We start from the raw sequence: 26,259 nt of genomic DNA, 5'->3' as shown, positions 1-26,259 counted from the left end.
ATTGGTTTGCAATTTTTTGGCCACTTTAAACAAGGTTTTTTTGTGCCTTGCTCACTATTCTGGCATAAAATTCTGCTTTAGACTAAAAGAAAACTATACTTAATGATATCTAACTAATTTTGTTTTAAAATACCTGGTATTTAATTTTCATACAAATAAGACGCGTAACAAATTCACAATATTAGTTTTTTTTCTATAGCAGGAGAGTATTCTATCCTGTAAACTATTAAACAAATTTTGATGTTAATGACAGTGTCTTAATTTCTGACCATTTTTAGCACCTTCAAAGGATTAATTTATTTGTTTTAAAATACGTAATATTTTTCATACAAATGAGATGCGTAACAAAATCACAATTTTAGCATTTTTTACTATAGCAGGAGAGAGTCTATCCTGTAATCTATTAAACAAATTTTGAAGTTTATGACTGCAGTGTCTTTCCGACCATTTTTAGCACCTTCAAAGGATTAATTTATTTGATTACTAAAGTTTTAATGTTGATTGTTTGAATTCAAAACCAATTCTGCAGCCAATGTTAGAGGATGGAGATCTCAAGGTAAGCTACCAACCATTATACTACTATACAGATAGTTGTATCTATTAATCGAGAGATATAGAGGATTGAGATCTCAAGGTAAGCTACCAACCATTATACCACTATACAGATAGTTGTATCAATTAACCAAAGTGATGTAGAGGATGGAGATATCAAGGTAAGCTACCAGCCATTTTACTAATATACACATAGTTGTATCTATTAATCAGAGAGATATAGAGGATGGAGATCTCAAGGTAAGCTACCAACCACCAACCATTATACTACTAGACAGATGGTTGTATCAATCAACCAAAGTGATGTAGAGGATGGAGATCTCAAGGTAAGCTACCAACCATTATACTACTTTACAGATAGTTGTATCAATCAACCAAAGTGATGTAGAGGATGGAAATTTCAAGGTAAGCTACCAACCATTAAACTAATATACAGACTTTTGTATCTATTAATCAGAGAGATATAGAGGATGGAGATCTCAAGGTAAGCTACCAACCATTATACTACTAGAAAAATAGTTGTATCTATTAATCAGAGTGATTTAGATGATGGAGATCTCAAGGTAAGCTACCAACCATTATACTGCTATACAGATAGTTGTATCTATTATCAGAGTGATGTAGAGGATGGAGATCTCAAGGTAAGCTAACAACTACACTATAAGATTATCAAAATGGTTGCTCAGACCATCCTCAAAGTCTAGTCTTGATTTTGTTTTACAAAAACCCTTATTTTGTGCAGGTCACCTTGTCGCTCAACTATGAGAAGGACGGGGAAAGACCTATCCCTGGAAGCGTAAAGGTAAAGTTAAGATATTTTATAGAAAAGTACTTGTTGGTTTCCTCTACAGGAGTTAGAGCGATAACTTAAAAAAATTTTCTGTTCCAGATAAGAAATATCAAGCGCGCACGCATTCAAATGTTTACTGTTGTGAATTGGTTATGGCAGTCACTTTAAATAAAATTGACATTTTCTTCTAGTTCTAAAACTTTGGTCTTTATTCTTACAGCTGTTTCAAGAATCCATTTTTTAAAGATTTCGCACAATTCTTTAAACTTGTGATTTCAGCGCTCAGATGGCTCATTTCCCGTTTACTGCTTAACCTAGGACGTTGGCTACCCCAATGGTGCCGAGGGATGCCAACCTACCCAGTTTTAATGCGTTAAATCTCTCAATTTAAAAGATTGTGCGTAGGATGCTAAGCGCTATTCCATCCAAAAAGTTTTACCTCTGAATATTGATATTATTTAAGGTTGAGACGAATGTTGAAGTTGACACAAAGGAACTAATAGATCAGTGTACTCCATTCTACACTAGCAGGCTCAAGCTAGCCTTAGCAGAAGCATTTTAATATCTATCAAGACTTCATCACAAAATGATATTGAAGCAACACATATTGTTAAGATGCAAATATTTGATTTTTCGTCTCCGGAAATTTCACTTTTAGAGGGTTGAAATGTGTGCAGTATAAGAACACTTTTTTGCTATCTTGAAGCCCTTGAAGTGACTAGTAAAATTTTTGTAAATATCAACAATGTTAATTTTATTTTCAACAACGATTTGTAAAAATCCAATTTATTGAAATTTTTATCAAAAATTTCGCTCTTTCGAGTTTCTAAATGCAAAAAGCCTTGAGTAAAGTTATGAAATTATAGAAAAGCGCCAAATACGCTTGAATATATTAACAGTGTACCTGTCAAGAAGAAAAATAAATAAATAGATTTTATCGGTTTTCAGAGTAAATGGCATTTAGTGGTGGTTCAACTTTTGGGGGATTCGGAGCCCCCGCTGCTCAGCCCAGTACCTTTGGTGGGTTCGGTGCAGCAACTTCTCAGCCAAGCACTGGCTTCAGTGGTTTTGGTGCTGCAACTTCTCAGCCTAGCACTGGATTTGGTGGATTTGGGGCCGCCACTTCTCAGCCCAGCACTGGTTTTGGCGGGTTTGGGACCGCCACTTCCCAGCCCAGCACCGGGTTCGGGGGATTTGGGGCTGCAACTTCTCAACCAAGCACCGGCTTTGGTGGGTTTGGGGCGGCAACCACTTCTCAGCCCAGTACTGTCTTCAGCGGCTTTGGCGCGGCGGCCACTTCTCAGCCTAGTACTGGATTTGGTGGATTTGGAGCTGCCACTTCACAACCAAGCACTGGGTTTGGAGGATTTGGGGCAGCGGCAACTCAAGCTAGTACCGGGTTTGGCGGATTTGGCTCAACTACTTCTCAGCCAAGCACATTTGGAGGATTTGGAACAACTACCAGTCAACCCAGCACTGGGTTTGGAGGATTTGGAACAACTACCAGTCAACCCAGCTCTGGGTTTGGAGGATTTGGAAGTTTTGGTTCCAGCACAGCTGCCAAACCAACAGGATTTGGTACAACGGGTGGAATGTTTGGTGGAGCAGGAACTGGACTTAGTTTCGGGCAACCTCAACAACAGCAACAACAACCACAGCAGACCCAGGTTAACAACGCAATATTTTTTTTAAGGACCAACTTAATTTTTATATCAATGATCTTTTGAATTTATTGAAAATGAAAATTTGATTAATGATTCATTGTTTGTGCTTTTTGTATTAGGGNAAAAAAAAACAACATTTTTGCGTTTCCCGTCAAACAAGTTTTAGAGAGATAAATGTCACAGAAAAACTTTAAAAAATGTATTTAGGTTAATTTGTAGATAATTTCAGGCTTCATGGGGATTTGGAAAAGCATACTATTCAAACTCAGCCCAGCCGATTCAAATCAAACCTGAGAACCCCTTCTGTAGGTTTAAATCCATAGGTAAGTTTTTAGAATTTTTATTTTCCATTAAGGTTATTTTCCTAATGACGCTGGATACTAAGTTATTCTCGGGTGATCTTAGGAGTGCAGCAGCCTCATATAATTATATTAATTCGTGCCCTAATCTTTTTTGCAGAGTTATTGAATTTTTTTCTCAACTTCTTTAAAAATTGTTTATACTATATCTTGAGTTCTTCAATTTAGCCTTAAATGATCTGAATGTTTCACTTTTCTGTAAAAAAGTTGAAACTTTTGTAGGATACAGTGCTTTGCTACAGCAATATGACAAGAAAGGATTAGTTGGATTAATGTAAATATTGTAGGATACAGTGCTAAGATGACAAGGAAGGATGGATTGATATAAATATTGTAGGATACAGTGCTACAGTGTTAAGATGACAAGGAAGGATGGATTAATTTAAATATTGTAGAATACAAAGCTATGCCCGAGCAAGATAACAAAGAAGGATGGATTAATATAAATATTGTAGCATACAGTGCTACAGTGCTAAGATGACAAGGAAGAATTGATTAATATAAATATTGTAGGATACAGTGCTACGGTGCTAAGATGACAAGGAAGGATGGATTAATATAAATATTGTAGGATACAGTGCTATGCCCCAGCAAGATGACGAGGAAGGATGGATTGATATAAATATTGTAGGATACAGTGCTATGCCCCAGCAAGATGACAAGGAAGGATGGATTAATGTGAATATTGTAGGATACAGTGCTACAGTGCTAAGATGACAAGGAAGGATGGATTAATGTAAATATTGTAGGATACAGTGCTATGCCCCAGCAAGATGACAAGGAAGGATTGGTGGGATTGATGTTTAAAAAGAAACAAGCTGAACTTGAAGCAGGTAAAAGATGAATTATGAATCCAAAACATTTGTTTAAAATATCATTTACCTGTTCGATTACAATTTAATGAAAAAAAATATGAACACGTATAAAAAAAACTTAGCAGTTAAAATTCAATTTTCATGTAAGAAATAATTGAAAATTTATGGAATATATTATAAGTGAGGTTTTATTTTAATTCATATTTTAGGAAAACCCCAGATAACCGCTTCTCTTACCCAAACTCTTGGAAATCGACAAAATATGAAAATTAATATTGAAAATATAAAATCTTCCGGTAAGTTATAGATACTAGTTTTTTGTGATGGCTTTACATTAAGGGAGTTCGATTTTGAAAATTAAACTTTTTTCACCCAGAAAAGCACACAAATTGGAATGAATTAAAACGTATTTAAGAAAAGGCTGAATGAATAAATAATTGATTGATTGATATATTGATGGTTGGTTGATTGATTGATTGATTGATATATTGATATATATATATTGATTGATTGATTGATTAAATGTTATATTTAGAGTCTGAGTTGAGTGAGGTTGTTGTGAGTGTGGATGAGAGTTTACAGACTGGAGGGGTCAGACGGATCCCGGCTTCGGAGCTCAGTGCATTCTTAAACCAAACCATGCAGGTTAGAAATTAACTGACAACTTGCCTCCAAATCCAATTTCCTAATTTACAGGAGTGTATATTTTTCAGAATTACTTCCCCCCCTGGGGGGAGAGGGAAATTATGTTAGATGATTTGGGGAGATACTTTTTGATACTGTTATAAATTTAATGTGAAAGTAGAGTCATGATTGTGAAATAGCAAGACGTCCCTAAATCTCTGATTTGATTTGATTCGACATTTCTTAGAATGTTTCGTCAAGATGTTTTTTATTTGTTTTTTAACAAGTCCCTTCATAAGCGTGTGGGGCGGGGCGTCTTAAAATCTCCCATTTGATTTGATGTAAAAGTTTTAAATCTTGAGAAGAATTTTTCGTCGAGATTTAATAGAGATTTTTTATTAAGTTTAGAATAGTGAGTAGATACAAGGTCGTCCCTTAAACTCTGCTTTGAGTAGATTCAATAGTTAGTAGGGTGTCTTAAAACTCTTATGTAACAATTTTAAAACTTGCAAAGAATTTTGCATCGAGTTCTATTAAAATAGTGACTTAAAAGTTGTGAGACGAAAAATGATCGTCTTTTAAACTCTGTTTTGACTATATTCAACATTTTTCAGCCGGACGCAGAATTTGGTGTCAAAATTTATTAAGTACATTTTTAAAGGCTTCTTGTTTAGGTTCAGTCCTTAAAAAATCTAGGAGTGGAGATGGTTATACCTCAGGTTAAGATTACAGAAGAAGATCTTAAGGTACTCATCAACTATTTTTAGGTTTAAATTTCCGCTGTCATTTGTTTTGATGTTACAGATCAATTTTAGTTTGCTATATCTTCTTGAATGGAAACTGGCATTTTGGCGGGAATAAATCTTTTTAGTTTCAGTCTTTCAATGTAAGTATGTTGATTTTTTGTACTTGAACTATTCAGGAGTACCTGGCCAGCCCCCCTGCAGGAGTTGACCCCCGGCTGTGGAAGCAGGCGCAGCTAGATAATCCAGATTCTAAATCCTTCATTCCCGTTCCGATCATTGGTACGCGCATTTCTAAAACTGGAACATGGACAATTTGCTTCCGACTTTTTCACACTTATTCCTTAAAATTCATTTAATCTCTCCTTAAAACTTTTTTTTTTAATAAATAACTAGTCTTAAAAAAATGAACTAGAAAGTTTTATTTAATATGTATCGGATTGATAAATAATATTTTTGGTTACATTTTGATATTTTCTTTGGGACGTTTGGTCCACCACTTGGTAATATCTATAATACAAGCTTGGGAACCCAGAGCTGCCAAGGTTACTAAAAGTTACTTCCGCTGTTTACCCGCACTTGAACGATTTTACCGGGAAACTAAATCCGTGGGTCTCACAAGTTCCCCAATCATAATTTTAGAAAAATCGGTGCAGGGGATCCTGACTTAGACAAACAAACAGACAGACAAACAGAAATTACAACTTTACATATATAGATATATGCTTTTTGGTCAAATTTAAAACTTTACTTGTTAAGGTTTCAAAGCTCTGTATCAAAGGATTAAAATACAAGAAAACCAATCCAAATCTCATCAAGGTATAGTCTTGCCTATTTATTTTGATTTGATATAATGGTTTAAACTTTTACCAAACAAATAACAAGGATTTTTAGTTTTTAACTCTTTCTTATCAAGCTGCTATTCCCTGGGGTCATGTGTGTTGCTGCAACAAAAATTGGGCAAATAACAGACTTTTAATTTTGTTCTCATTAAAGATGTGTGTATTGTCTATGTAGTAGAAAAAATATTTGAGTTACCGAAGAAAATAAATTTTGAATAAATGGTTTTTATTAAAAATATTAAATTAGTATTAATTACTTCCCATCAAGGTCGACTGGATTGTATAGCGGAGAATATATCGGAGTTACAGAAGAAAAATCAGAACACACTCGCAGCGCTCGCGGAGGCTAAAAGAAAACAACTAGAACTTTCCCACAGGTAGTTTTACAGTCAAAATGGTATCTTTGTGCTTTGGATCCTTATTCGTAAACTTATGTCTTCCTGGATCCGGATCCAACTTTAAACAGATGTGAGATTATTTCAAACTAGCGAAAAACGAAATAAAGATTGAAATTTGTATTTGGTAAGGAAAATTAGCAAACTGACAGAAATTTTTATGTGCTGGATTCGGGTCCATTTTTTACTTTACCTAATTGATCTTACTTGACCTTACTTGACCTTACTTGACTTTACTTGACCTTATTTGACTTAATTGACCTTAGTTGACCTTTGTTGACCTGACTTGACCTGACTTGACCTGACTTGACCTGACTTGACCTGACTTGACTCATCCCCAGTATCTAACCTTTCTATGCAACCTTGATTATTGGCGACCTGTGACCATTGCAAGTTTAACACGTATTGTTGCTCTAAAATCTTGTATCAGGGTCCTTTTTTCTGTCAGGAAGCTTAAAGAAACAATTTTTTAGAAATTCAAGGTTCATTTTGTCCCAGAAAACGTTTTTTTTTTATATTTTCGTGGACTCAAAACTCATTATAACGGAATGGAATCAAATACACTTTAGAGATATATTATACTAAATATGTTTTTGTAAATGGTCGGCCTATTTGATCAACTTACTCGTTAGTGCAATGAATGAAAAAAGCCGAGAATGTGAATAATATTTGAGTATTAGATCATTATTAAAGTGTTAAAGTGACTGTTCAGAATGTTTGTCTGCTCCAGGTTCGGTTGCAGTCCCAGTCCTCTGTATTATCTGGAAATGAGAAGTATACCCTGGACCAGTTTGCTGTGTCTGATGTTAAATCTGTACTTAGAGATCAGCAGCAGGCCATCCAGGTAAAAATAAAGATAAAGAATGTACCTCTTATACCCCCCACCCCCAATATGGGAGACCCAGACCGCCCACGCGGTTAAGCCCGGGGATTTAAATGTTAATTTTCTATTTAATTTTCTTTAAAAGTCGTGAAAACTTAAATCAAATGATTTGAAATAGAAATAAATAAGCTTATAGTGTCAGAAAAAGACTTTAATTGAAGTCTTATCTCTGTAATTTTGGTCTGGTGTTCTGTAAGTTTACATTACAAATGCAAGGATTAATTTTCGGATTCGGATCTTAGACACTGCACATTAGGGGGGAGTGAAATTCCAAAAAAAAACAAAAAAACAATTGGCTTGAAATCATTACGGCGGTAGTCAATTCTTATGTAAAAAACAATTCTAAGAAAAAATTTTTTAATGACACTTTGCTTGATGGTCGTCTTTGTTAGCTAACTGGCACTGCAAGTGTTGACCTTTTAAGTTGTTTTTGGGATCTGTGGTTTCACAGTACACAAGCAAAATGCTTCCAATGATAACGGCGATAGTCAATTCCTATGTAAAAAAAATTCTAAGAACAAATTCTTTTTATGACTGTTTTTAATTGGAGATCGTCTTCGTTAGCTAACGGGCACTGCAAGTTTTGACCTATATATATTCTTTGAAATCTACTAATTCGTAATAAGCATGCAATGAGCTTCCAATTGTTACGGCGATAGTTAATAATACTGTTAAAAAAATTCTGAGAGCCATTTCTCTTGAGAGACTTTTAGATTGGAGGTCGTCTTCTTTAGCTAACTGGCACTCCAATTCTTTACCTAGATGTGCTCTTTTCCGAGATTGGTGATTTCGCAATAAGCATGCAATATTTTTCCAATTATTTTGGCGATAGTCAATTCTAACGTTAAAAACCCCCCTACTACGCAATGCACACTGCACAGTGAACAACTTGGTTTGCAGAAAAATATTTACTTTGAAAAAATTCAAAACATTTTTATTTTAGGCGTTGGTCTCAGTAATCAAAGAAGACATGAAAGATCTTAATATAATGGTCGATGGACTGTCAGCATCAGATGGATCTCATCAATAACTTAACAGCTCCTGGTTATATCGTCCCAAAAATAATAAAAAGTTGTGAAGGGTTTTGGATGTTTCATTTCTTTATTGAATGGTATTGTTTTAATTTTACAAAACTGGTAAAATTCCCCCCCAAGAAAACTGACAAGTTTAGACTACAATCTTCTAAAATAGATAAATATTTTTATCATTTGAAATAGTTTATTATTATCAATCGTCCTCTAGCAGGCTCTTTAAACTCGGTCCCTATCAAGGTTATTTATTGGTCCCTATCAAGGTTATTTATTGGTCCCTATCAAGGTTATTTTTTGGTCCCTTTTTGGTCCCTATCAATGTTATTTATTGGTCCCTATCAAGGTTATTTATTGGTCCCTATCAAGGTTATTTATTGGTCCCTACCAAGGTTATTTATTGGTCCCTATCAAGGTTATTTATTGGTCCCTATTAAGGTTATTTATTAAAGTTAGAAACTCTGGATGCGCTCCAATGTACGAGAAATGTCGTCATCATAGCAATGGAGACGCAAAATCTTTAAGACGACGTAACTGCTTAATGGCGGAAGATGAAGTGATAACGTTGATGATGAGAGGGGGGGGGAAGGATATTCTCTGCTTTTTACAGCTCACACGAGCGGAAAAGCGGAAAATCCTTCCCCCCATTTCACCAGCAACGTTATTACTTCATCCTCCACCAATAATCATTAATCAGTTACGTAATATAGGGATTTGAGTGTCCATTACTACGAAGACGACATTTCTATTTCATGGGAGCGCATCCAGACTATGTAACCTTATTGGGCCTTATTCTACAATTCAGCTTTTTAAATTTAGTTTAATTCTTCAATGATAACATTTGATTCAATTCTCCAAAAACAAAAAGAATACTTCAGAAAATAACAGGTTGTCTCCTCTTTATAATCATTAGCTGATCCAATATTTCATTAAAGGGATTGTTTGCCCACACAGTATCCGTCTTATATATCAATACAATGAAGACGACTTTTTACTGTTACTGCTTTGATCCCTTACAAGCATTTTTCGATTTACAAGTTTTCAAGTTAACATAGAAGCCTGTCAGCTTCTCTTTGTTTACTTGTTTATGTTTTCTCCTGTTTGAAAGATTGTGATAAACCAAAATTGAAAAAGAAAGTTGTCTTCATTGTATTGATAAATACGACGACGACGGTATTTCAAAATACACATGATGTCCATTCCTGCGCTCTGTGACACCCTTGCGTTGTAATATAGACTTCGTTGCTGTAATGAATTAAATAATTACGGTATTTTTAGTATTTTATATGGATGAACTATTCTTTAAAGCAGCATGCCACAGGTTTTGATTAACATCCAACAAATTATCAGCAAAAATAATATATAATATATCCTTGAATAATAATATCATTGGTCAAGAAACCTATTTACTTAACAAGTATAGTTAACTATGAAGCATAAAGAATAAAAAGGATTGTAAGAATGTAAGAACCAAGTTTGTATCATAAAAAACTCGAACCTAAAAAATCATTAGTGGAGGGAAAAGGGGTGATCAAGTTGTTCAAAAATATTTCAAAACTTTATATGCCACCATTTGCGTCTTGGTAATCTACAGGCTTTCTTTAATAACAAAACCATTATCTCTTTTTGTTGAAATAATAGTTATGGGAAATTTTTAAAAAAACATTTCCCGTTTTTTTTACAACGATTCCATTATCACTTCTTCCCTCCCAAGTCCCAACATATCCTAGTTTCTGTCTATGAATTTGACCTTGTGATATTTTTTGTTAATTTCTTCTTTTTCAGATAAAAATGCGGATTACACAAGTTCTCCTCCGAAAGAGAAAGATGATTACAAAGGTTGTCCAAAAAATCCCTACTCAATAAAATTAAAAGAAATTTTGTTAAAGAGTAATATTTTTCTATTTTCAGCCCCAATCCTATGTAAGGAATTGGCAATGGAACAATTCCTGGTATCTGCAGCAAGAGAGACCTGTAAAAAACTATAAAATTAAAGAGGTAATTATCAATTATAGTTAAGTAGGTTCTAGGCTCTATTAGAAAGTATACCAGTATACAGCCCTGTATATATATAATCTATATCCTAGGCTCTATTAGAAAGAAGTATACCAGTATACACCCCTGTATATATATAATATATATCCTAGGCTCTATTAGAAAGAAATATACCAGTATACACCCCTGTATATATAATATATATCCTAGGCTCTATTAGAAAGAAATATACCAGTATACACCCCTGTATATATAATATATATCCTAGGCTCTATTAGAAAGAAGTATACCAGTATACACAGCTGATGAATTGATTTCTCCTTTCCTTCCAATGGCAGACAATCTTCCAAGCAATGAAGAGATGTTTGATGACACTAGGTTTGTTTTAATTAGAGAATAAAATACAATTCACAAAAATATTTCTTTTAAATCTGTTCAATATCCAAGACCAAATTACTAAAAAAGAAGATTTTTTAAAACGCTTGCAATGTAAATCCTCAAATTACCGTTTTCAGACAGTTTTGTGTCAACATAAAGGTCATTCAGAACTTCTTTCATGGGTCCTTCAAATTTTATCGTCGAGACCATATATGATAAATATTAGTAAGTAGTTGAACTACGTGGATTGATCCACTTCTTTTTAGCTTGAATCGGTGCACAAGAGAAGTGGTTAAACTATATATACGCAGTTTAACTAATTCTTTCAATTCATCAAAGCTGGATCCTGGACAATCTTTGCACCGTTAGTTAAAAATAACAACGAATTGTCGATGTATAATTAAGAATTATGTAAAAGAAAAATTACTCCACAATTTTTTTTAGAAAGAAAGAACTGAAACGAAATGAAGATCATCCATATTGGAAGGTAAAACTAATTAATACTGAGATTTTTGCAAAGGCTGTTTTTATAGTTATGAATAATAAAAATGTATCATTTTAAAGAATTTGAACCAAATTATTTCTCGTGTTTTGCTCATAATTTTTGATTTTCTAGGCTTTAAGGGCGCTTCGCGCACCTTTTTCTAGTAACACTTTAACTTTAAACTGTTTCTTTTAAATCGCCAATTTTTTCATCGTTCTCAAAAAAAACAATTTTTGGAGGATTTTCCTGTTAAGATTTTTATATATATTTTCGTTAATACTTAATGTCGACATTTTTATTTTTAATATGAACTCATCTTTGCACAAGGTGAATGGTCTTTAATAGCAAATATTTACTCAATTTTTTTATGAAATTGACAAAATGTTCTTTTTACAGTGTGTCTTAACGACAGTAATTGTAATTTGATTTGGAACTATCCATTAAAAACTGTATTTCCTTATTCCCGTCGAGATTAAGAAGAGTCACTCGAAGTTTCAAGTGATGAATATATATTATATTTATTAGTGCTTAGGATCCATTTAATTTTGATGCGGATCCGGATCCGGATCCTTCAGGCAACTCCTTAGGTCTGATTTGAATATCTTCAGGGCAGAGAACAGTCTCTTTATACTGGGAACACAAGATGTTCCTTATCATCTGTATCTTTTTAGCATATGTGCGCCCCATCCCTTTTCCTTGTGAAGACTAAATTTGCTTAGTTGCAATGGGGAAAAGGGAGACTTCTCCCCCCCCTCTCTAGTTATTAAAGGGGGTGGGGGGAGGGGTGCACGGTGGAGGTCTGAGTTAAGATTTGAGCAAGATAGAAACCTGAGACCCTGAGAACATTTTTAAAATCTGTTAAACAATTCAAAATAGGATATTTTTAAGGAAAATTAAAGCTGTTTTGCACATTTTAAAAAATAAAATTGTGTTTGGATCCGGATCCGTGGATCCGCATATTTTGCGGATCCGGAACCAGGAAGCCAAAATCTTGCGGAACCAATGGATCCGGATCCTAAGCACTGATATATAATCTAACTCATGCTGCGCCAAGGAGAGTCTTAAAAGTTCAACAAAATTGTTCAGCAATAAAATGGAAAAATTAAATCAGATTTATAATTTTACATATACATACACAGTGGTAGGCGTTAATATCAATATAATGAAAACGACTTTACGATAAAAGTTTGGATTTTTAACAAGCTTTTTCAAATTACAAGTTCACAAGTAAACAAATAGAGACTGTAAAACTGACAACTTGTGTATCCACTATCCAAGCTATTTGAAAGCTTGGTATAAATCAAAATTGAAGTCTTCATTGTATTGATATATACGACGATGAATGTACAGGGTGTCCCAAAAAAACGATCTTTAAGACATTGTAGTACTCACTATGGTTTCATTTTTTTTAAAAGTGTACATTTTTGAAATCTTTGGAACATTTCCGACAGGAAGTATTCATTCACCGTTTGAAGTTTGTCATTTTGGCTTGGTTGAGTTCATGTATTATTTTTTTTAGAATTTTAAGCATATTATGGAATTTTATTAGGTTATGAAAAACATGCGAATCTTTTAAACAAATCTTAAAAATGCAGTTATTGTTAAGTAATGGCAAGAAAGGGTCAAAGGCTAAAGGTTATGCCTGTTTATTATGGACTTTGGGCTGAAATTTCCCAATTCAAGACAGCCTACTTTATGTCATGAAAGAAGAATTTATAAAAAGGTAATAGAGTAAGGGACAGTACTTAATGTCAATAGTTAGACGAGTCCTGGTAATCCATTGGAAGATCTCGACATTCCAGAACTACTAGAAATGTTGTCAGGGTTGCTGCAGTAATGAACAAAGATGCTTCCAAACACATAGCTAGAAATACTTCTCCTGTAGTTCTGCAAGGAGAAACTCTTTGACGTTAAGCAAGTTCAGCAGGTCAAGGATAGCAACTGAAATTAAATATCCCCATATTGGCCAATCAGAAGGGAGGAACTTAAACCTGAAGATCTACAGTTTTGTACTTGAATTTTCAACCAAAATGGCAAACTTCAAACGGTCAATACTTCCTTTATTTTATTGCTGTGAACCTTTTATTGGTTTCAATCGAAATGTCACACAGATTTCAGAAATGTACAAATTTTTAAAAATTGAACTATGGTGAGGGCTACAATGTCTTAAAGATCGTTTTTTGGGACACCCTGTATATAATTATATGTTCTATTCAGCAATGACGAATACAGTTTCATCTCCTTCCCTTCCTTTATCTCTTTTACAAAGATCTCAAAACTCTCAGGTTAGTTTGTTTCGGCTTAAACAAAGTTCAATTATTAAGTTATATTTGAATGATACAAAATTAATAACCACATAGTTGCCGGTGGCGGGGGTATGAATTTAGCCCCGATTAAATAAATGATTGACAATAAAGAAAAATATGAAATCATTTTTAAACCAAGGTGTCTGAAGACTGTAAAGTGAAGGTTGAGAGTTTAATACAGAGCTGCTGGACTGGGGATGCGACTCAGGTTTGCAAATCATTGAATTTTTTTCATCTTAAATTGTGATCTTCAATTTTAAAAAGAGGGGCATGTCCGATTCTCAACGGTAACCTTCAAATATGATTACAAATGTGGATTGTGGAAGATAATCTCGTTTCTCTGAAGAGAAGCGCTGAATTCGGAAAATTCTTCCATTGTTTTGCAGCAGAAGAGATGCATGCAAGTCCTGGTAAAGAACACACCAATTAAAAGATATCATTTTTTTAAGGTCATGGATATATTATTCATTCTTGATTTGACAACGTTTTTTATAAGGAACCGTTGTAAATTGGACATGCCAGCCTACTAATTTAATTCTAAAAATTAAGTCTAGTTAATTCTCTCTTTTTAACAAATTTATTCGATCGTTGGATCAAATTTATTCGATCGTTGGATCAAATTTATTCGATCGTTGGATCAAATTTATTCGATCGTTTGATCAAACTTATTTGATCAAGTTTTTTTTGGCTTATGAGAAATCAGTTGAGCAAGATATTTTTGTAGGTTCTGCTGCCAAAGAATTTTAAAGTTCCATTTATTGGTTGGCATGCCGTAGAGTCTACAATGAAACCCAGGGAATCATTCAAAATTAGAATTAGACTTGTGATAAATTAGCAAAGATTCTGAACTCTTGTCACAAGGTTGAATTTTAACCTCATTTCTCTTATTATTATTGTTGACAATAACCTACATACAATGTACCATGACCTGCAGATTACAATACGATGAAAACAGGTTTGAGCTCCGCCACTTGTCCTGGTCTATACGGGATCTAGTGTGATATTTATTACTATGAAAAACCTAACATTTGCATAAAATATGAATATTACATCTTGAGGCAAGGCAAGTTTTCATTTCCTTTTTAATAACTGCATGAAAGACAATGACCACTAATATAAAGGGGAATGATTTTTATCTTCACCCTAACTTTTGATTAGAATTTTCAATAAGAAATTTAGTAAAATTTTATTTTATAAATTCTGTGAATACTAAACTTTGAGCAGTATTTCTTGTTAAAAGAAAGCATAGAGACGACTGTTATCACTAATTAATAAAAAAAGTTTTTGTTTTATTTTGAATTTGGCAGGAACCAGTACGATTGGAAAGCTTTCTCTTGGGGTAGAAATATGCCCCGGGAATATGGAATACCAAACCAAAGGAAGATCATCGGATCAAAATACTTTTTTCTGTTAAATTAGTGCAGTTTTAAAAATTAATAAATTTATGTAACCCTTTTTTCTGGTAAAATATTTCAACGTTGACCAGAATTAAACATGGGGTCGTGAGAGTTTCCCCAAAAAAAATTGGGCCGGAACGGTTCAGCCGTTTTGACATTTAATTTGAACGGGTAAACGGATCTGACCTTTTTTTTAAAAAAAAGTTTCTCTATATAAATGACCAGTAAATAATCCGTTAATGGAGCAGAAAGATAATGAATCTGAACCGAGGCCTGTTTAAACAAATGGGCAATCAACACAATATCAGGTCAAAACTTAATCACATATCAGAGACAGTCCTTTTCGAGTTTATTGCCAGATTGGACACTTAGTGTCAGGTCTGGGCTACACCACTGTTAAAAATAATTCCCACTAAAAGATCCCACGAAGTAATAATTTTTTATCTTGCGGCATTCGAGATAATTGAACCAGTTACAAAATTGTTTTTTCGGACGACAAACTCCAAGCAGAAATATTTGAAAAAAATATATTCAGCTCTTGTAAGCTCCCCCCCCCCTTGAAGTACTAAATAAAATCCCCTTTTTTTTTGAAGATTAAAAATTCCGAAAATAAACTTAAAATAGTTTTTGCTTTTTTTTCAAGTTAGATTTTATTAATTAAAAAAGAATTGACAATGAAAAATACTGAAATGGAATCTGAAAACTTGAGCAATTTAATTCTCGCCTAAAGATTGATGTCATTGCAATTTTACCCTTATAATGAGTTATCTTTTTCTATCTATGTGGAACAAACTTGAACATATGTTTTTATTTTTTTTAAATTTGTTTAGGTTCCAAGATCAACATTTTCTGGAAGGAAATAAGATTAGACAGTTTATTAGGCGACCTGATGGTAAACTAGTCAGGTCAGTTTTCAAATCATGTCAAATTATTAATTCCTGCGGAAACATATTAGAATAAAACCAGATCAGCAACAGGCGACTCAACAGCCTAGAGATGTTTTAGCAGGGCCCTCCTGGTATACCAAAGTAAGTTATGCAGAAAAAACTATTATAAGACTTTGTGGAGAAACAATTCACATGGGAAGTGGCAAGGAAGATGTTAAGAAAGAATAGGCTCAAAATAAAACACAACAGTACAAGGGAAAGGGGGGAAGTTTAAAACTTTGACTCAGCTAGAACTCTTTATGGAGTCAAACTCTATAGACAAGCAGAAACTTTTGAATAATGTAGTTTAAGAAGTAAGTGCTGATCTCAAAACCTTTTATACATTTATTTATTTTTTGTTCCAACTTTTTAGAATATTTTCATTCAGATTCTTTTTGGATGTTCCCTTCATCATAACTTCATCTAAACCTTTGGAAAGTATTGACCTAGACATCAGTCAGGTATGCACTTTTATACACACAATTTCAATTATAAGAGTGTGGACATCAGTCAGGTATGCACTTTTATACACACAATTTCAATTATAAGAGTGTAGACATCAGTCAGGTATGCACTTTTATACACACAATTTCAATTATAAGAGTGTGGACATCAGTCAGGTATGCACTTTTTTACACACAATTTCAATTAAAAGAGTGTGGACATTTCACCCTTCATTAATAGAGGGGGCATGCACGATTTACAACGGTGCCCTTATAATCAATTATGTGGAAGATATCGTCGTTTTCATAGCTTTTCAAGTATTTTTATCAAGACATTAGCAAGTTATTTTTATAGAGAACCCGATTTTGAAAATATTCAATTTGTAGAAACAAGAACATTTTCTTCAAATAAAATTTTAAAGAATACCGTTGTTTATCTGGCATATATAGATATTATATACAGTAATGCCCATCAACCAAAAAAGTTTTTTAATGTCTTAAGGGATCCTTTTATTTTGTCCGTTTCAGAGCATCTTTTTATTTTGTCTGTTTCAAGGCATCCTTTTATTTTATCTGTTTCAAGGCATCCTATTATTTAGTCTGTCTCAAGGCATCCTTTTTTGAAAGATTGAAGGGATATTGTGGAAATTGTGGGAGAATTTGAGACAAAATTACCATTTACTGGAAATCTTTTACCAGTTCAATACTTACTAATTATGTAATAGTTTGCCCCCCCCCCCCTTCTGTATATTTACATTGTTTATGTTCTTAATAATATATTATTCAGTGTTCTGGAATTCCTGATGTGGCCCCATTAAACCCTGTGGCAGGGTTACAGGAGGAAAATGTTTACGAGTTAAAGAATAATTTTCCTGTTCTTTCCAGTCAATTCATTCATCCATACATCCATACAGTGGTGAGTTCATTCATCCTTACATCCATACAGTGGTGAGTTTATTTATCCATACACCCATACAGTGGTGAGTTTATTCATCCATACATCCATACAGAGGTGAGTTTTTTTATCCATTCATCCATACAGTGGTGAGTTTATTCATCCATACATCCATACAGTGGTGAGTTTATTCATCCATACATCCATACAGTAGTCAATTCATTTATCCATACATCCATACAGTGGTGAGTTTATTCATCCAAACATCCATACAGAAGTCAATTCATTCATCCATACATCCATGTAGTGGTGAGTTTATTCATCCAAACATTAATACAGTAGTCAATTCATTCAACCGTACATCCAGTGGTGAGTTCATTCATCCATACAACGATATGGTGCATTATTTATTCATACATTATTTATCTTTATATTTATAGTTCGACCGTATTGCTTCAAATTCCTAATCTATATATTAATAGTCCGACATAACTACGATATTGCTCCGCAATTCCTAATCTATATATTTATAGTTCCGACATAACTACCATATTGCTCCGAAATTCCTGATCTATATATGTATAGGTTCAACATAACTACCATATTGCTCCAAAATTCCTGATCTATATATTTATAGTTCTGGCATAAGTCCGATCATATAGCTCCGAAATTCCTAATCTATATATTTTAGTTCCGACATAACTCCGTCCATATATCTCCAAAATTCCTAATCTATATATTTATAGTTCTGGCATAAGTCCGATCATATAGCTCCGAAATTCCTAATCTATATATTTTTAGTTCCGACATAACTCCGTCCATATATCTCCGAAATTCCTAATCTATATATTTTTAGTTCCGACATAACTCCGGCCATATTGCTCCGAAATTCCTGCCGGACAAGGAGAAAGCGAAGTGTCTTATCCAGGCCTATGCTGCAGCTATAGGACAGGTATACTCAAAGCTCTTAAACTCATCAGGAGTAAAGAATTACCTAAAATTGGAATCCCTTAATTTTTCCGAATGATTGGTATAATTGGTATTATTTTAACATAATTTTAATGGTTAAAATTGATTTCATTTCAACTTAGTTGTTTTAAGCAAAATGCACAGTTCATATTGCCTCCTTTTAAACTTTGTTGAAAATTTTTAAATATATGAAGTTAGAAAGATACAAAGCACTTTAAAATAAAGAAAAATCACGATCAGTAAAACAAGTCTAAATCAGTTCTAATCTCTTATTTTCTGTTAGAATAAGGATTGAAGAAATTTAGGGCTGTCAATATAACAAGTGAGGAAATTAAAACAATGACTAGAAGAGTTTCTAAAAATGTTAGACTAGTGAAAACATTTGCGATTCATGTTTTTAATTTTTTTTTACAATGAAACTTTTAGCAAAAATGGTTTGACTCAATTTTTTGGATTAAGCCAGACTTTATTTTCAGGCGAGATTACTGTATGGATCTGATATTAGCGGAGATTTAAGAACCCCTATTACTATCAACAGTATTTCAACCAATGGTTCAAAGTATGTATTTGTTATTATTAACGTTTTTATAAATGTTGTTCCAATTTTAAGAACAATTTTCGGACTCAAAGTTTAAAAAAAGGTTTTTTGCCTTAACAAAGCGTTAAACTAATAATTTATTTGCTGTATGTTTTTATTTAACAGCATCGCTTGAACCTTCAATGATTATTTGCTATCAGATTTGTTTAGAGTTGATTTGATTTGATTTTGTTTTTATTTGATTTGACTTGATTTTGATCTAGGTATATGGTGACCAAGTTTCAGTTGAACTCCCTGGATCTGAACTCAAGCAAACCCAACATCTTCACATACAATCCTGATATACTGGTAATAACAATACATCCTTCACCTTTCCTTTTATTCCCCCGGCCCCCCCCCCCCTCCCCTCCCCTCCCCCAAGTTTACCTGCCCTTCAAAAAAACAAACCTTTTTTAATCAATTTTTTTAATGCTGATTTGATTTGATTTTTAGTCAAATAAATATGAAAACATTTGCCAGAAATGAACCAAAATAACATAACTTGCTTGGGAACCCAGCTTTGCCTGGAGTTTTCCTTTCAAAACTTAAACAACTGAACTCAGAATGTTTAAACAAAGCTAACAACATTCCCGTGGTTCTACTGAGTTACCCAATCTAAATTTAAATGAGCAGAATATCAGAGAAGAATGTCGTTAGAATAGTGTGTTAGAATGTGTTGGGGCAATACTGCAGCTCATTCTTCCATCAGTTTGCTACCCAAGTGGAGGCAGGCCAGCTACTACAATTTCTCGTCCAAGCCACATACTCCTCATTTTCTCGTTCGAGCAGCATACTCCTCATTTTCTCGTTCGAGCAGCATACTCCTCATTTTCTCGTTCGAGCAGCATACTTCTCATTTTCTCGTCCCACACGCCTTGAAATTCTCGTCCTTCCCATTGCTAGAGATTCTTATTTGCAGAACATCGTTTACAAATCATATTTATTTTTTTGTTTGGGAAAATTTAATGTATTATGTTTGCCCTAACATGGCCAGATTTTCAAATAATATTTTTATCTGCAAGGAATGGACATTTAAAAAAGAAATTATTGGAAGAACTAGGATTCCGAGGTGGCTCGGACGAGAAAATGATAAGAATGTGGCTCGGAATAGAAATTGTTATGGTTGACCTTCCTCCCCTCTTTAAGTCGACTTACAAATTTTTTCAATTTTCACATATTAGAAAACAATAATCAGTTTATTGATGTTGTGAATAAACCTCCTCACTATTCTTCAAAGAAAATGACTATATCACACTCCTCTGTCGCTTTAGTATTTGTAAATTGGCGGTACAGTCTAAAGCAGGACTACAGAGGTTGACCCAGCTCGGATATTCAAATGTCCGGTGGGACATGATATAAGCTATAAGCTTGTGATCCATAGATTTGAAGAAAAGTAATCTATCATATGAAAATGTTTTTGTCTCTTATATACATAAATTGTTATATACGGGAAACACTTCGAAAAATGTTCCGACGCAGAATTTCTTCTGGGGTAATAATTCGCTTCAGCCTTCTTAGCTATATACATCCTTGAAATCATCTCTGGATTGTTCAGCTGATCGACCCATCTAGCATCTCGGAACAAAACCATTTTTTTTTTTTAACGTCAGTAGATTTTATTGGAAGGCTGCTTAAAATAAACGTTTTTTGCACTCTGTATTATAATTACTTAAATGGCCATTCTATAGTATGTGAGCTTTAATTAGCAGTATAAATTAACATTCTTCAGCCTTATAAATATTTATGGACTTTTAATGAATAATTAGATTTTCCTTGAGCGTGTTTTTCCTGAAATTAAAGATTTTAAAATACAATTCCTGAATATTGACTTTAAAAATAAATTAGAAAGTATCGATTTTTTAAAAACTCAATTCAGTAAGAATTTTTATTTTTTTTTAAGTTTGTTCTTTGAATGTCTTTATTTTGAAATCACAGATATTACAAAATAAAATTACTGAAAAAGAAATTACAAATAATTATAAAATATTGAAATTAAATTACTCTCTTTAAGAATTCTTTAAATTTTAATAAGTTTTGACAAGCATATCTTTCTGAGGGATTTTTGGACGAAAAAATTGTGTTAAATGTTGGATGTTGCTTTTAAAATGTAAGAATAAGCATTCTTAAAAGCTAGAAAGCGAACAATATTAAAATTGTTCCTCCTGAACCATGTAATAATGGGATTTCTTACACATAGGTTTATTACTATGGAACTGAACAGATATGATACAAAACTCCATCTCTATCAATCCAGATAAGACCCTGTTGTATTCTTTAGTATGTATCGCTCAGATACAACTAGCTCTCCAAAATACTCCATCTCTATCAATCCAGATAAGATCCTGTTGTTTTCTTTAGTATGTATCGCTCAGATACACCTATCTCTCCATAATACTCCATCTCTATCAATCCAGATAAGACCATGTTGTATTCTTTAGTATGTATCGCTCAGATACAACTAGCTTTCCAAAATACTCCATCTCTATCAATCCAGATAAGACCCTGTTGTTTTCTTTAGGATGTATCGCTCAGATACAACTAGCTCCCCATAATACTCCATCTCTATCAATCCAGATAAGACCCTGTTGTTTTATTTAGGATGTATCGCTCAGATACACCTAGCTCTCCATAATACTCCATCTCTTTCAATCCAGATAAGACCCTGTTATATTCTTTAGGATGTATCGCTCAGATACAGCTAGCTCTCCATAATACTCCATCTCTATCAATCCAGATAAGACCCTGTTGTTTTCTTTAGGATGTATCGCTCAGATACAACTAGCTCCCCATAATACTCCATCTCTTTCAATCCAGATAAGACCCTGTTGTTTTCTTTAGGATGTATCGCTCAGATACACCTAGCTCTCCATAATACTCCATCTCTTTCAATCCAGATAAGACCCTGTTATATTCTTTAGTATGTATCGCTCAGATACAACTAGCTCTCCATAATACTCCATCTCTTTCAATCCAGATAAGACCCTGTTGTTTTCTTTAGGATGTATCGCTTAATATGTATTCCTGGTACGACTCTGTATTTCTTAATATGTATTCCTGATACACAGAGCTAAATCTTTGCTTCCCTACACGAGAATTAATGCATGTTAAGATGCAATTAAGCAACAATTCATGTTAACTGATATATAGTTTCTAGGTATTAAATTAAAGACTGTAATTAAAGTAAATCATAATACATGCTAATGATATTGACCGTTAGGTCTTCACAGAAATTATCGAACGAAATGGGGACAGATTAACACTCAGTGTATAGATACAAATATAGAGCTTTACGTAGTTATTAACAAGCGTAGTTAGGTTACAGATAATGCACAACGTAATATAAGTATGGGGTTTACTACGATATTTATTACATGTTTATGTATATTTAAGCCCTTCAGTCTTGATTTAGTAATGTCATCTTGAGATTGAATCGTGGATAGTAGGACCTCCCTGCCGATGATGAAGTTATCTTGTAAGGTCGACTATACAAGTATTGGATTTTTATTCGAATTCAAAATTCAGGATTTGTTCGAGTTTTGTGGATATGAAGAAGGAAGAGTAGCATTCTCAGGGCTTAATACTGACACATTCAGGTATTCTTTATCAGTCTTTATCGATAATGTACAATACAGTTATTAAATATTGTAAAAACTCTTTGTTTCTTAAACGTATATATACTTATTATAAATAATCGAAAGTGAATTGATTGTTACAAATGTACATACATGAATGGTACGTTTTCTCTTACATGCTTCGTTTTGTTTAAAACTAAATTTTTTTTTAGTTTACTAGAAGCGATGATGATTGGGGATGAGAAAATACCTGAGGCAAAAAACAAGATGTCGGCCTGAAAACCTCTTTGTCCATCCAGACTTAAAAATGTGGTCTAAATTTAATTTATTTTGTAATTCTTTCAATTTTCATTTAACTCTGTCCAGAATAAATGAATAATTTTCTGTGTGAATTTAAGAAAAATGTCTACGCGATGGTATCCCTTATACAAACGCGGGAATCCACAGCTGCGCGTGTTTATGCCGAATTTCTGGATGAAGCTGGTCAACCTAGAGAAGATAACTGTGCCCAGCAATAAGGTAAAGATAGTGCAGCAAGTGATTAATACCATTTTTTCCCTTCATTTTCTCTTGAAATTTAATGGGAAATCCAAGTTTTTATTTTTACCTCTAAACATTATAATTATGAATCTCTAAAATTTAAGTTTTCTTAGGTGAAACTTTTTATCCTAAAATAAGTGAATTTTCCTAAGATTTAATTTGATTCAAGTAACCCTTCATGCAATGCCCATTGATTTGATTTGATTTGATTTGATTTGATTTGATTTGATTTGATTTGATTTGATTTGATTTGATTTGATTTGATTTGATTTGATTTGACTGATTTTAGGTTAATTTTATAATTTCTCGTGAGATGACAAAATACGATGTTAAGAACTATTTGGAACAAATTTATAAGGTAAAACTTCACATTCTATTAGGAGCGCCGACCTATATTTCATTGAATGCTGGGATGTCCTTTAGTAAAAGTAAATTTTTAAATTCTATTCATCTGAAATGAATTATCTTGAGTAGGAACATTTTAAAAATCTTATTGATGTGGTCATATGAGATTTTAAACATTGCCCTGACCTTGAAACTCTTGTATTGGATATCCTTAATCCCGATTGCTTAATCCCGATATTTTTCATTTTCTTCTTAATCCTTTCTTTTGAATACTCCTGCTACATTTTAAACTTTCTTGGCTGCTGATTGGCTGTTCGGTTTTTTTCAATCGACTCTCTGATTGGTTGCATATTAATTACCTTTCTGGATATTAATGTAACATTAAATTAATCTTAAGATTACTAAAAAAAAGGATATCAAGCATTGATCTCGATATCCACAATTTAAAGTTTTAGTTCAGATTATAAAGTATTTTTTTTCGCAACAAGGAATGTTTTATTAATGGGAAAGTTTTATGGTTTAACAATCGAAAATATTCGACAAAACAAATAAATTTTTCGAAGTTTATTATTTACAGTGGTAGGCGATTATATCAATACAATGAAGACGACTTATTTACTTAAGTTTTGATCGTTAGTAAGCTTTTTTCAAATTACAAGTTTACAAGTAATCAAAGAGAAGCTTTTTTAATCGGCAATTTCTCTTCACTTCTATGTTTGTAGTAAATCCCCTACTTCATAACAAATTCTCAAAACGTATCTATCCAGGTACAACCCGTCAGCTAACAAAGTCAACCAGGACTCAATCCACACGGGTACAATCCCGCGATCTCGTAGCTATCAAACGAGCTATGTATCAATCCAAAATGATATTATATACTAAAAAGTTAAAGCTTAAAATACATTGTCGCTTTTAAAAAAAAATTAAATATATATTTTTTGTTTTAGGTTCCAGTTCTAGATGTTCGAACATTAAACCAGATGGGTAAGGTTCGCCCTAATCCCTTTAATAAAGGTCAGCTGATAAAGGATCCGGATACTAGGTTTGCCTTCGTCACCCTCGCCCCCGGGACTAAATTTGAGTTTCCTGATCTCAAGATTGATAAACAGGTATGACCTGGAAGGTATGGTTTCCCTTGAGACCTTTATCTGAATAATAACCTGGAATTTTTAAGAAAAATATAGATTTCCTTGTTAACAGAATGAGCAGATGGAGACTAGTAATGAGGAGGTGGAGAGCAGTAAACAAGAATTTAAAAAATCAGTTCACGCTTCCGGTCAAAAATATAGACCCGGGGTTCCAACATTTTTTGGTTTGTAACAAGTAGAAATAAAAATGATAACTTTAGCAGTCTTACATAGTTTTTGAGAGATAAAGTTGTGGCTATTCAGAAGTATTGTTATTTTTACAACTTTAAAAATCATGAAAAAAGATGGACCACATTTTAGAAAAGGTTTTAAAGGTGTCTTAAGTTTTCACTCACTCTGAAGGACTTATCTTGACTTTCTTCTAATAGTACAGGGACCCTATTTGATTAATAGTAACACATAGTTGAACCAGGCAGGGGTAGTTAAACCACTTTCCTGAAACTTGACCGGGCACACAAGAGCCAAGAGCAGTCACCATGATTGGTTTAACTTAGTCAATGCAACTCAACTACTTCTCATTGTTTTTATTAATAACACAATATTTATATATTTATATGTGTAGTGCTTACTCAGGCTTAGGACCCGGATCTGGATCCAAGGGGCAAAATATCAACCAAAAACTGAAAAAATGTTTACTTTAAAAACCCAAATCTGAAATTTTGAAAAAAGAGATATAAAAATTTTCTGATTTCTGAATGGTTCATCAAGGTTTAGCATAAAAATAAGCGAAAAAGTCTGACAAAGATTTGAAAATTCTGTTTGTTAAGAAAAATACAGTAAATTTTAATGAAGTAACCTGGATCCGGGATCGATTTTTTTCCAGTGCAAATCCACGATTCGGAACCGGTGTATGGGATCTAAACATGTATAACAACCTTAAGACTGACATTTGGTTTCTGTCTTGTAAATTGTTTTTATCGATATGCTAAATAATTGTGAAAAGAAAAAAACAAGTTTTAGAGAACCAAGAATGTCAGAAAAATGATTGAGTGAATTCTGTACAGTCGTCTCTTAAACTCAAATTAAAAGTAAAAGGTTGAATAAAGGTGTAAACTGTATAAATTCGTAATCTATGAAATTGCACTTTTTTTTGCATATAATTGTAATGTTTAAAATGGAACATATTTCTTGCCTAAAACTCTATTTTGCAACCTGATGCATGATGGCACACTGCAAATCAAGATGTGCACGATCTCACACAAAAGTCGAACAGTATTTTACCATTTAATCATTTTGAAACAGACGCGTAGCATTTTTAAAATGTATATGTCTAGGCCTACAGAAAAGAATTAGTGAGTTAGCGAGGTGAAACCAAAGGCCAGTGTGTTGCGACACTTCAAAGTCGAGGCTGTATAAAAGATTGATGACTAAGTTACAGTGTTGTCTTTATCTCAATAGGCATAGATCTTTGATATATGCATTCGACTAGAAGTAGTCAACATTTAAATATCAAAGTTTAACACCACTCAAAGAAGATTCAGACTAATTACAATTAGACCTTGAGTACATTTCAGCATTTGCATAAGAGCAAACAACAGGATTTTACTGAAGGTCTATGGAGACTAATAAGTGTCGACCAGAAAGAGTCA

At 33.4% G+C, this 26,259-nt stretch overlaps 4 protein-coding genes across 4 annotated transcripts; all 4 read left to right on the top strand.

The window, feature by feature from the left end:
- Positions 1-700: 700 nt before the first annotated feature.
- On the top strand, positions 701-8,751 carry LOC111709392 (probable nucleoporin Nup54). Its single transcript, XM_023483043.1, has 13 exons — positions 701-792; positions 1,295-1,354; positions 1,806-3,036; positions 3,236-3,329; positions 4,115-4,198; positions 4,390-4,476; positions 4,716-4,825; positions 5,479-5,550; positions 5,727-5,829; positions 6,307-6,366; positions 6,658-6,769; positions 7,478-7,628; positions 8,611-8,751. Exons 3-13 carry the CDS (start codon positions 2,296-2,298, stop codon positions 8,695-8,697), a joined length of 1,701 nt encoding a protein of 566 aa, XP_023338811.1. The 5' UTR covers positions 701-792; positions 1,295-1,354; positions 1,806-2,295; the 3' UTR covers positions 8,698-8,751.
- An 806-nt stretch (positions 8,752-9,557) lies between these two features.
- Positions 9,558-11,630, top strand: LOC111709391 (uncharacterized). Its single transcript, XM_023483042.1, has 4 exons — positions 9,558-10,534; positions 10,607-10,693; positions 10,959-11,068; positions 11,513-11,630. Exons 1-4 carry the CDS (start codon positions 10,487-10,489, stop codon positions 11,628-11,630), a joined length of 363 nt encoding a protein of 120 aa, XP_023338810.1. The 5' UTR covers positions 9,558-10,486.
- A 230-nt stretch (positions 11,631-11,860) lies between these two features.
- LOC111709401 (uncharacterized) lies at positions 11,861-23,019 on the top strand. The gene is made up of 14 exons (XM_023483056.1): positions 11,861-11,879; positions 13,770-13,837; positions 13,998-14,066; positions 14,583-14,653; positions 15,166-15,237; positions 15,504-15,563; positions 16,086-16,160; positions 16,570-16,642; positions 17,412-17,540; positions 18,376-18,471; positions 18,965-19,047; positions 19,290-19,374; positions 22,588-22,658; positions 22,850-23,019. Exons 2-14 carry the CDS (start codon positions 13,772-13,774, stop codon positions 22,914-22,916), a joined length of 1,017 nt encoding a protein of 338 aa, XP_023338824.1. The 5' UTR covers positions 11,861-11,879; positions 13,770-13,771; the 3' UTR covers positions 22,917-23,019.
- On the top strand, positions 22,970-24,869 carry LOC111709402 (39S ribosomal protein L23, mitochondrial-like). The gene is made up of 4 exons (XM_023483057.1): positions 22,970-23,156; positions 23,467-23,535; positions 24,470-24,631; positions 24,723-24,869. Exons 1-4 carry the CDS (start codon positions 23,040-23,042, stop codon positions 24,840-24,842), a joined length of 468 nt encoding a protein of 155 aa, XP_023338825.1. The 5' UTR covers positions 22,970-23,039; the 3' UTR covers positions 24,843-24,869.
- The last annotated feature ends 1,390 nt before the right edge of the window (positions 24,870-26,259 follow it).

The sequence above is a fragment of the Eurytemora carolleeae genome, unplaced genomic scaffold (genome assembly GCF_000591075.1).
Source record: "Eurytemora carolleeae unplaced genomic scaffold, Eaff_2.0 scaffold961, whole genome shotgun sequence".
NCBI classification, from domain to species: Eukaryota; Metazoa; Arthropoda; class Copepoda; order Calanoida; family Temoridae; genus Eurytemora; species Eurytemora carolleeae.
Note: the sequence above shows the minus strand (reverse complement) of the source record. Positions and strands in the feature narration are given on the sequence as shown.

Excerpts from the sequence above, each read along its gene's own strand:
- LOC111709391 (XM_023483042.1), top strand. The coding sequence starts at position 10,487 with ATGCGGATTACACAAGTTCTCCTCCGAAAGAGAAAGATGATTACAAAG. Across the intron at positions 10,694-10,958 it reads AAAACTATAAAATTAAAGAG|GCTCTATTAGAAAGAAGTAT; the intron begins GTAATTATCAAT and ends TATATATCCTAG. Across the intron at positions 11,069-11,512 it reads GAGATGTTTGATGACACTAG|AAAGAAAGAACTGAAACGAA; the intron begins GTTTGTTTTAAT and ends AATTTTTTTTAG.
- LOC111709402 (XM_023483057.1), top strand. The coding sequence starts at position 23,040 with ATGTCTACGCGATGGTATCCCTTATACAAACGCGGGAATCCACAGCTG. Across the intron at positions 23,536-24,469 it reads ATTTGGAACAAATTTATAAG|GTTCCAGTTCTAGATGTTCG; the intron begins GTAAAACTTCAC and ends TTTTTGTTTTAG. Across the intron at positions 24,632-24,722 it reads ATCTCAAGATTGATAAACAG|AATGAGCAGATGGAGACTAG; the intron begins GTATGACCTGGA and ends CCTTGTTAACAG.
- LOC111709392 (XM_023483043.1), top strand. The coding sequence starts at position 2,296 with ATGGCATTTAGTGGTGGTTCAACTTTTGGGGGATTCGGAGCCCCCGCT. Across the intron at positions 4,477-4,715 it reads TGAAAATATAAAATCTTCCG|AGTCTGAGTTGAGTGAGGTT; the intron begins GTAAGTTATAGA and ends TGTTATATTTAG. Across the intron at positions 7,629-8,610 it reads ATCAGCAGCAGGCCATCCAG|GCGTTGGTCTCAGTAATCAA; the intron begins GTAAAAATAAAG and ends TTTTTATTTTAG.
- LOC111709401 (XM_023483056.1), top strand. The coding sequence starts at position 13,772 with ATGACGAATACAGTTTCATCTCCTTCCCTTCCTTTATCTCTTTTACAA. Across the intron at positions 13,838-13,997 it reads AAAGATCTCAAAACTCTCAG|GTGTCTGAAGACTGTAAAGT; the intron begins GTTAGTTTGTTT and ends TTTTAAACCAAG. Across the intron at positions 15,564-16,085 it reads GGCAATCAACACAATATCAG|GTTCCAAGATCAACATTTTC; the intron begins GTCAAAACTTAA and ends AAATTTGTTTAG.